The 11,635-nt window shown below is 34.0% G+C and overlaps 1 protein-coding gene across 1 annotated transcript in view; it reads right to left on the minus strand.

Annotated features, from left to right (window-relative positions):
• LOC149842654 (SET domain-containing protein) overlaps window positions 1-10,583 on the minus strand; it is a 133,953-nt gene extending 123,370 nt beyond the window's left edge. Inside the window, exons 1-5 of the mRNA XM_089999346.1 lie at window positions 10,506-10,583; window positions 9,675-9,765; window positions 9,347-9,521; window positions 9,033-9,138; window positions 5,919-6,001 (exon numbers count right to left, since the gene is read on the minus strand). Of these exons, the coding sequence (XP_089855472.1) occupies window positions 5,919-6,001; window positions 9,033-9,138; window positions 9,347-9,521; window positions 9,675-9,765; window positions 10,506-10,556 (506 nt within the window). The 5' untranslated portion in view covers window positions 10,557-10,583. The remainder of the gene's footprint in view (window positions 1-5,918; window positions 6,002-9,032; window positions 9,139-9,346; window positions 9,522-9,674; window positions 9,766-10,505) is intronic.
• Window positions 10,584-11,635: the final 1,052 nt, after the last annotated feature.

Consider the following 11,635-nt stretch of genomic DNA (forward strand, 5'->3'; position numbering starts at 1 on the left):
GAAAATTAAATTATGATAGTAGAAGCTAATTGCTAATGGATCTTTTGATATTCTTTTGGCATATTGTTTTGGTTAGGGCTGAGAAACGAGACAAGCAGCTTGTTGTTTGGCTCAACTTGGCTCAGCATTTGAGCTAAGTGAACCGAGCTACGAGGCAACTTGTTTAGGCAAATGAACCGAGCACAAACAAGGCAAGCTTGCTCATGTCAGATCGACACGTAAAGCTCAACTCAACTCTTGATGAGTTGACAAGCTAAGCTCAACTCAACTCTTGATGAGTTGACGAGTTAACTCAAGCAGGGGTGTACCCTTAACAAGCTGAGCCGAACAGCCCATGCTCGGCTTGTTCAGCTTGTTTACTAACCTAGTCATGGTCAACAGTTGTGTGTTGAATTTTATGCTACAAATAATTTTGCTAGTTTTACAAAGATAATGAAAGCTACCATTTTTATCATGCTAAAATTGTATACTACAAAACTCTACAATTCATATTTCAACAATGGTATGATTACTTGATTATAAATGAGAGAGAGCTTCGAAAGCTAAAAAATTCTATAAGATTGCATGAATAGTTGACTGTCATTGAAGTGATTATTTTGAAAAAAATTGTCCTATTAACGATGAATTAATTGTTGCTCATGAGAAGTATGTATGACATGTTTAGAAACATTCTTACATAAATGAGATGGATATCTGGTTGTATTGCATGTATAGATGAATTACAAATAGCAATTAAGAGTACAAATGACAATTATCACATCTCAAACATTCATGTAATTATTTAATTTGTTTGTTAATTAATAAAGTGTTTTATGTGAGCAACGACAACAATGGATCATTGTTTATAAAGATAGGTTGTGTCGGATCTTTGGTGATACCATTGACATTGGTGTTAAGGATTGTTTGCACCAACTTGTTATCTTCAACAATCTCAACCTTAAATACAACATCAAACAACTTTAGAAAAATACGAATAATTGATAATTATACCTTACTTAAATGACCCATTGAGCAAAGATGAAACACTATAACTTTCAATACAAGCTTGTGAAATACTTTTTGAGAGTGATATTATTATCCACAACCTCGTAGATAACAGTGCTTGCCAATCCAGGCAACTGACCTATAATAATTAGTTTTATTATTTGCTTAAATATTTTATATCTTAATAGAAACTCACAAAACCATGGTGCACCTTAAACACTTAAAAACACATTACATATATTATAGAGACTTTTATAATATAATATGTAACTTGTCAATTAGTTAATAAAGTGTCTTTTATTGAGTTTTAATCTTTTTTTAAATTGTTTGTTTATTGGTATTGTTTTAATTATGTGACTTTATTGTGAAGAGTGAGTGAAAATAAAAGTAACTTTTGGGATGCTTCTCATCAAAAAAATCATCCACCTCTTTTATAATTGTTCATACTTATAAAATTTCTAAGCAATCGAAGTTTTTCTTCATGAAAAAATGACTCGTCATTGCCAATGCTCCTGAAAATAAGATATACAAACATCTAAAATACATGCTATAGCACTCAGGTAGTATATAAATTGAGCATAATAAGAACACAGCTTTCATTGCCTCTATGAAACCTGAGTAGTTATTTGTAGCCTAGAACTCGGTGCAAAACTCTTAATCATAACAATATATTAGAAGAATATTTAAGGATCCATGAATCCTCGACATCAACCTCCATAATTTAATTTTATTTCTTCCATTTTGGCCATCTAAATCATAGATTGCAGTAAAAAACAGAAACTTCAAGGTCAGCAAAACACATGCACTCAACATCAAAGTTGAAAGTCATGCCAAAGTGTCAACTAAAAAATGAAATGCATCCTAGCAATCCACAACCAACTAAATACACATAATATGTTACCATAAGAACACTAAGTAATAAATATACATTTTCATAAATTTTTTTTAGTTAAATCAGCCAAACCAGCAATGGCACAAAAAACATCATTAAAGACATTCTTTGTAGGTTGTATAGTCTAAAGAAATCCTTTGACATTTGTGTGAGACACCATCAAATATAAGAGCACCACTATTGTAAATTTAATAATGATAACATGCTCATAAAAGCTACTTTTATTTTCACTAGCACTTTAAACTAAAGTCATAGAAAGAAAACAATACCAACAAATAGATCATTTACCAGAAAAAAATCACAACAAAAAACAATACTTTATTAATTAACTGGCAAGTTACATATGACATTATAAAAGTCAATAAACTCTAATAAGTACTGTTTAAATGCCTAAAATACATTGTTTTGCTAATTTTTATTAAGATATAAAATATTTAAGTAAATAATAAAACTAGTCATGCAGGTGAGTTATCATATAATTGGATTGAACATTGTTGTCTAAGAGGTTGTGGATAATATTACCTTAAAAAAGCATTTTCCAAGATTGTATTAGAAGTGATGGTGTTTCAGCTTTGTTCAGCAGGTTATTTAAATAAGCTATGGTTATGAATGGTTCTCCTTTTTTCAAAAGTTATTTAATGTTGTGCTTAAAGCTAGGATGGTTGAAGATAGCAAGTGGTCCACGCACGCAATCCAACAATGCCAATGACATCATCAAAGATATGGCACAACCCATTTTTATAAACAATAATCTATTGTTGTTGTTGCTCACATAAAACACTGTATTAATTCATAAGCAAACTACATATTACATTATAAAAGTGAACATATCCTAATACATAAGTAGTGTTTATCCGTGTAAGACATGATAACTATATATTGTACCCTTAATTTCTATTTCTAATTCATCCATACATGCAATACAACCACGTATAAATCTCGTTAGTACAAGAATATTTATAATCACATTGTATATACTTCTCTAAGTAACAATTAATTCATTGTTAATTTGATGATTTTTCTCAAAAGAATCATCAACCTTAGCAACAATCAACTGTTCATGCAATCTTACACAATCTTTTAGCTCTCCAAGCTTTCCTTCATGCATAACCAAGTCATTATACAACTGCCAATACTTTTCACAATAAGATCTACAAACATCTAAAACATGAGCTATAGAGTTCAAATAGTATATAAATTTGGCTTGATAAAAATGACAACTTTCTTTATTTTTATAAAACCAAAAAAACTATTTGTGATCCAAAATTCAACACAATTGTTAACCATAACAATATGCTGAAAGAAAATTTAAAGCCCAAAATGATACTAAAGCTCAAATAAAATCTAAAAGTAGTCTACCACATGAAGACTAGTATAGAAACAATAACTAATACATTTTTAATAGGTTAAACAATTAAAATAAACTTTATGATGGTTGGGAGAGACATCATCTAATCTAACCAGACTCATATTCATACACTCGATACATGTTCAAATAGACTCATTATACAAAGTAAACTTATATTCTTTGAACGCCATTAAAGCAATACAAGTGTTTCATTAATAAATGAGATAATTCTACAAAAGTGAACCAAACACAATACAAACGATACATATAATGAGTATGTCAACAAACACTTTTTCTCAGTACACTCTTTCGTAGCACATTCATTAGCAACCATTACACGACAATCATATAACATATCTTTTAAAGATGTCATGTAAGTTTCTATGTCAATAATTGGTCCTCAAATGATCATCAATTTACTCGCTATAAGATTCCAAAGATTCAACGATAGCAAAGCAACTTTCACTATAATTGTTTAATACATGATGCACCCTATTCCTTGCAATGATCATTAGTGTCGTACCTTGAGATTTCTTTCAATTATCTTATTATAATGTTCTTTCGAGCATGAAGTCCTATTTTCAAGCAAACAATTCAAGTGATCATGTAGCGCACAACATTGTATCTACAATTTCACATAATTTGTTTTATTTACTAACATGTCTCCTAAACTTATGATATAATTGAACAAAAATCCATATTTTAGATTTACAATCATGAATTTCCATGTCATCTACAAAAAGAATTCAACCAAACTTACAAGTCATAGACACATGTTTAATGTCATATTCTTTCGCCGTTTGAACCTAGCACTCAATATTTACACAAGATTGAAAATATCAACGCGTTATAATTACATTAAAAACACACTAAAATCTATTAATAGATTATACATTAAGTGACTAACTAAATGACAATTCAACCCATTTCCTAAAATTAAAAAAAAAAAAGGAAACACATCTTGCTTAATATTACAAAATGATACATAATTAAGTTAACGGTCGTCTTCCTGAATTCCACCCAATAGGCATAGTTGTTTACATCCAATTTAATGGAAATAAGCTGCATACTCTTTTCTTCTCCATAACTCACAAACCCCTGACTACAAATTTCAAAAATCTTGCACAAAATAGTAACAACGACAACCAAAAAACCAAATATGATGCATGCAATGCTATCCCAGCACCATTGTACTCAATGTACAATCTGGTATATCAAAAACTTCAAGAGTTGCAACCATCAAGAGAATACCGGTATCAACAACATGCAAGAACTACCCTACACCCTTCAAAATGCTCAGCCACAACCAAGAATAGCATGATACATATATAAGATAGTAAGAGTAGTGATATGCTGCACTAACATCACATTCACAACCATCAAACTGCAATACAACACCAAAAATGCAGTTACTGCCCCAAGTAAGCCACCACCAACACCTTAAAACTCCTTCAAAACACCAAATAGGCAATCAAACACTTCCAATCTGATCCCTTTCCATATAAGGTGGTCACATCAATCTTGGTACAAGCTAGTTACATATGGCCATAGATATAAAAGGATGTGAACATATTAAAGTGAATTTCTAACTCCTGAATCAAATCCCAAACTGATGAGTTAGTATGAGCTTAACCATAAGGCACATATGACAAATATAAGAGATTCAACCCACTCACTAGGAAATGAAGTTCCTAAGTTTGCACTTTTCTGTTAATTTTGTATATCAAGACAGCACTAGAACAATCCTTTCCTATCATCTTCATCCAAGTCTTCTTAGGCCTACCTCGACCTCTTTTGACTAATATATTTTTCCATTTGTCCATCCTTCTAACCGGTGCATCATTAGGCCTTCGCCGAATATGTTCAAACCACCGTAAACGATTTTCTCTCATCTTATTTTCAATGGATGCAACGCCTACCTTCTTACGTATCTCCTTGTTTCGAATCTTATCTTTTATTGTATTTTCACACATCCATCGAAGCATACGCATCTCAGCTACACTCATTTTTTGAATATAATGTCTCTTGGCCGCCCAGCATTCCGTACCATATAATAAAGCGGGCCTAATACTCATTACTATTATCTTAGTAATACTCATTACTGCAACTTCTTTTTTACCATTCAGGAAAAAAACTGCAACTCGTCAGTTTTTGCATTGCCGTAAAAAGGGGGATACCATGTTGTGCTGGAAGAAACTACCAAAATCTGAAAAGCTTGAAACATGTGATCAAGAAAATCGTTTATTAGGGAAAAAAATAAAAATAAGGAAATATTGCAGTGAAGCACAGGATTTATAACTCTCCCATCCAAATCATGATTCACGTGCAATCTCGTCTCTAATATTGGGGTACCATTTAGAATGAATCACAACTCCTTACCTCCAAATAGAAGTGATACAAGTATTACTTGCCGCATTGGAAATACATTAATATATATACCAGCCATATTGAAGAATAACAACATTTACAAAGAGAAAGGCGGTCAAACTCAGATGACTGCAACGAAAACTCTGAAAACCACAACTACCTGGCAAACTATGGTTAGATTGTCAATGCATGTGAAAAAGCATCCGGAATAGTCATGTTTGCATCAATTTAAGTTGCTATATCCTGTATGTTTAGAAAGTTAAGTTTGCAGGTTTACCTATACAAGCACTAGCACAAAAGTACAGGTATGGGAGAAAAAGACCTTGCCTTTCTCTGTCCTCATATAGGAGAAGAAGTTCCTCAGCTAAAGGTTTCACTTTGTCGTAGAATAACTCTTGCAACTTTTTTTTCTGCAGCATAAGAAACCAATACATATACTCAGGTACATATTACTAAAACCTGCAAATGTAGGTAATATCCATAATACATCTATCAAAAATCTATGGCAGGTTTATAAAACCTTCACCAGCATGACGTAGACAAATATTTAATGTACCTTAATCAGGAGTGGACATACTGATTTAATATAGAGTATTTCCACAAGTAATTTTTTTGGAAATTTTTCAAATGTCCACCAACGAATTCATGTACACGCCAAACTTTTGGGGGTTTTCAATGTCCCTCCAAAGGGTTGTCAGTTGTCACTGTTAATCAAATACCCTCATTCATAAACTGCTGTTAGTTTCTCCTTAGATTAGCACTAACTCATGATCTAAAGCTACTGTTTTACCCCTTGTAGCAATTGAACAGCATGTAGGAGTTTTTCCTCATGTTTGACAAAATTACCATTTTACCCTTTGTAATAGTCCAGTCACGGTTATCCTCTTCAAAGTTAGTTTAACCTTAAATACACCAACACATAGTTCAGTACCTTGTAACAAATGCATGCACCATTGTTTTACATGCATGAATGACTTATAATGAGAAATTCTTATGGATATTTATCCTCCTCAAGTTATCCTTTACATAGGAATAAAAACGAAGTGGATATGGGATTGAGTTAAGCTTGACCGAATATCACATTTATATTCTTAAAAATAGGTCTGGTTTGTATCCAGATCCAACTCATAAAAGTCATTTTTCATGATGATGAAATGGGCGCCCACCAATAAACTTGGACAGAGATGCCCTCTGTCCCTCCCTCTCATAGTGAAGATGTGAAGCACTTGTTTAGTGGCATGAATGCTCAATATAATGTATCTTGGAACACTAATTCACAAAACCATGAAGGCTGATGCAAGTGAACTATTTAAGCAAATGCTTAAAGAAAAATGAGGCCTCTTGAAACAACACCTTTGATGGATATACTAGATTGGGTGGTGATGTAGTTTAAAAAACAATGGTTTGACAACACGTCTAACGGCATTCTTGGAACCAGACAACTTTGATTTGCAATCCAACCTCAACCAATTTCTAATTCACATGTATGCACAAGATTGTAAGCCTGGATAGATTGTGTGAAGTTTCTGAATCCATTCTCATAGAAGCCTCAAACCATGGAGTGACATGATTTTGACACTTGCAAGTCCTTTGAAGGGTGACACATTCCCTTTTCAACCATTAAGCAGAATGCAGGTTAACATGTTAAGAGTATGACAGGGAATATCTATGCCATTGGCCAAACTGTATTAAGCAAGACACCCAGAAGGGACCTTAGAGTTGCATAACCCTTGTGAAAGGAGAGAGAGAGAGAGAGAGAGAGAGAGAGAGAGAGAGAGAGAACTGCCAATGAATTGGATTAGGAAGATGAGAAACGTGGATTAAAAGAGGGCAAGTTTCCTCATAGACAATTTCATTTGAGAAAGGTTATTCCAAAAATTGTATGGATAGATTGGTCATTTTAGTGGACAAGTATTAGGCACTATTAGCTGTAATTAATCTAAGCATCATTTGCTTGACTCAGCCAAAACTTTGGTGGAAAATATAAAACACCCAAATGTTTGGTGTACGCCTGAACTATGCCAAAAGTTTTGGAGGGTGTTTCAAATTTTTCCTAATTTTTTGAAGGACAGACCATTTATTGCAATTTGCATATGCCATCTGAGAGTAGCCCCATCCCTAGATTGAAGATGATTCCTTAGATAAGTCACAAGATCAAAAATTAAGAAAAAAGAATGCAAGAAAAATGAACTAGCATATCTGTGGCTTCTATATGATAAACATGTACCCAAATTGGCAAACAGACAACCCCACAAACAGAGTTAATAAACAGATAAAAAATAATGTCGTAACTACTTATGCAATATGATAATACCAGTGTCACCAATATCGCCTCATATCAGCCAATGTTATCTGCAATATATAGCAATATTTTCAAAATATCACCAATACTCATGATGTTTTTGGGAAAAACTCATTTTTTCTATTTTAAGCATACATTTTCAAATTTTTATTTCTTTTATATTTTAAAACTTTTTTCTTTATATTTTTTAAGGAAAAAACATGCAAGACTATTACTTTCTTATCTTTTTTGTTAGTATTCATATCTTTTCAATATTTTTAAATTCTCGAGATTTTCCCAAGAAACCAACTTTTGAAAATCTCTCCAAGAAAATACCTTGAATGATATAGTTGACTATGGATGGTATGATTGGTATCTGCAATGTGCTTGCCTTGTAATCTGTGACACATAGGTAGGAGCTATGTCACACGGACATTCCATTTTTCCCTCTGTACCTATGTCGACATGTGCGTCCCCATGTCGTCATGCGTCGACACTTGAACATGCCATTTTACCCTCCGTACATACAAGTTTGTGTTCAATTTATAATTTTAATTATATTTTCAGTTTATAACTTTATATTTTCAGTATGTAATATATATTTTAAATATAGCATATATATTTAGATTATATTCAGTTTATTTTGAATTTATTTTGAATTTATTTTGTATTTATGTGATATTTAATATATATATATATAGTCGTGTCCCCGTACCCACAGGAATTGCCGTGTCGCACCCTCTGTACTCGTACCCACACCCAAGTGACATAGGGTAGGAACATGGACATGTAAGGTACGACACAGTAATATATATATATATATATATATATATATATATATATAGTGTTTAAGAAAAGTATGTATGTATACACGCACGTGTGTGTGAGCATCAAACACCATATAAGAATGGATGAAAACAACCCTTTATGTACCTTGAAAATGGATGTAAATGATTCCACATGACATAGCAGGTAGCAGGTTGGGTTTGAATTGGGTCAGATATGAAACTGGTCTGACCCATATCAATGAAGTACTAGTACCCTTCCAAATGTAGACATGGGTATGGCACCCTTTTGGGAGTACCCGCGTTACATAGCTTGTTAATATTGTACCTTTCAAAAAATTAATGTATAACTACCTAAATAATAAGAGAAAGTACCTGTAATATGGTTGCCTTGTGTAATGCTGTACCTTTCAACTCTAAAAGCTCACTCTCAGTAAACCAAAGGGGAGATCCAAAGGTGGATGGAAGCATATCAAGATACCTAAACTTCTTAAAAATAGCAACAATAAAAAGAAGATAATAAATGGTAGATTAAGCAACCATTTTTAGTATAAAAACAACTTTATGAATCTGCACAATTGTTCTTTTGATGAACCTCAAGAATAAAAAGTAGAACACTTCAGCCTAGAGGATCAATACAATAAAATCCCATACATTGGAAAACTAATCATAAACATCAAATTGCTTACGGTTTCCAGGATGAGTTCTTTGTAGCATGCTCCACGGTCAAAAAGAGCATCATCAGAAAACGATCATCAACGTTTCCCTCTTCGAACATTGGCCTGCATTTTGCAGCATAGATGGGGTCTTGCAGTACTCTCATTGGAGTTATAGCCAAATCCAGAGGAACCACTAACAACACTCCTGCATAAGAAAAGCTTTACTCATTACGTAATTCAGGCAAATAAGATTGGCATAAATAAATGATAATATCCCATGTTTATTCAATCACAAAGGGGTTCATTATTTATCTATTGGTTGTCCACACGTCTTTCAATCTGAATCAAATCAAATCACCTTCGCAATTATCATCGGATGCAAATATCCCGTATCCTTGCTGGAGACCACAATATTTGATTCTGCAACCTCGTAGCTCAACTCCATTGACCTGAATTCAACATGGATGTCCACCTTTGATGAGACTTATATAAATATCAATACCCATCTTCAAAAGCCACGAAACTAAAAGATGCCCATGCTTCGACGCATAGTTGGATTGAGATTACAGCCAAATCAAATAGACTTTATGTATCAATATGGCAAAATGGCGAATTGGGAGATGAATCAACAAGTTTGACTCAATCAAAAGAAGCTACCTGCTCAACCCATTGAGAACCTTAAACAAGTAGACAGCAACATAAACCAACATAGCCAGTGGCACAAAGGAACAAGCAAAACTACCACAGTTCCCATCATGGTTACAGTAACAAAACGGCAATCACGACAACTTAAACGGCAATTACGACAACTTAAACAGCAATGCAGCATAAATTTTAACTATTCAACTTCAGCTCGCGCGCAGGGTTCATGAAAACCCCAACTTGGTGTCAAAAAGAAAAAATGATGGGTCTTCGCCAATTTCTCATAAAACCCATTTCCTGCAAGTTGGTGGGAAAAAAAAACGTGACCCATCTCGCCAACACGAACGGTTCGAGGTTTAACAATCTTGGAGGAAACATCTAAACCAGTATCATTACAACATCCGGAATCGAGAGAAACTACACCCATCAAGTGAACAAAACTCAGGATATTAAAAACTCAGCTGAAACCCATGATTATAACGAGAGAGCCTTGACGACGAAAATGAGAGAAATTGAAAGTCTCGGATTGATAGAGAGAGATGTAAACCTGTAGCCATTTGAGGAACAGCTCGAGCTTCGAATCGTACCCGCCATCCATGGAGTCGGTGTTCCCGGTTGCAGGGAGTGTCTTGTGGCGGTGGGGGTGGGTTTATTGGTGATAAATAACGGAGATATAACGTGATAGCAGTAGATTTTCTGAATTTCACGCGTTGAGGATTGTAGGATAACGGAGAACTTTGTATAGAAAAGCAATGGGATTATGGGACGCGGTTTTGAACTAGTGTAACTCACGTGCATTGCACGTGAGTGTGGAATTCACGTGCGATGTGTGCGGATTAGGGTGTCAACGGGTTGGGTTGGGTTTGGTTCGGATTCAGTTGAAACCAGATCAAAACCTGATTTGAGATAATGGTACCGAGTCCAGACCTAGTTTTAATTGGATCCACCATAAGATCATACCCTGGATCTTATAAGAATTACATGAATAAACCTGGACCATACCCTGTAAAATAATATTTGTTTATCATTTTACATCGAAAATTTGTGGATCTTAATTGAAGCTCAGGTCTGGTATTAAATTTTACAAACCATACATGGTTTCATATATTAATCAGACCCTTCGGTTTCAACCTGGATTCTAATCGAGCTTTATCATTTATCACCAAACCTTGACTATAGAGTTTGATACAGGTAAGGTATGGGTCAAACCCGACCCATTGACACCCCTAGCACGGATGCAAAAATAGAAAAGGCCGAGTAGAAAGAAACATTAATTCGTGGATAGATGAGAAATTGGTCAAGTATTTGAATATGGACTCACACTCGGATCTACTACATAAAATTTAAGAAAATTTGCACTTAAGCACCAATGTTTTGCCCCTAACCCCAAAATTGGAATATCCCTCATGTTATGCAATTTCCTGCTAGGGTCCGTGGATAGTGGAATAATTACACATCAATGTCACATCCATAGGAAGGGGTAAGCCCATGAAGTTTTACATTGCCAGGATAGCGACCATAAATACAGCAGCACAGCTAGGTCTTTGTTTCCCATGTAAATATAAAAAAAAAGTAGCGATTAGGGTTATTTAGAAAATCTCATGCCCAAACAAATTGTTGGGTAGAGTGTTAAGTTCATCTATAAGCTTAGATTTTGATCAAAATGACTTGCATCAT

Source organism: Nuphar pumila, chromosome 3, assembly GCF_984573655.1.
Source record: "Nuphar pumila chromosome 3, dmNupPumi1.hap1.1, whole genome shotgun sequence".
Lineage (NCBI taxonomy): Eukaryota > Viridiplantae > Streptophyta > Magnoliopsida > Nymphaeales > Nymphaeaceae > Nuphar > Nuphar pumila.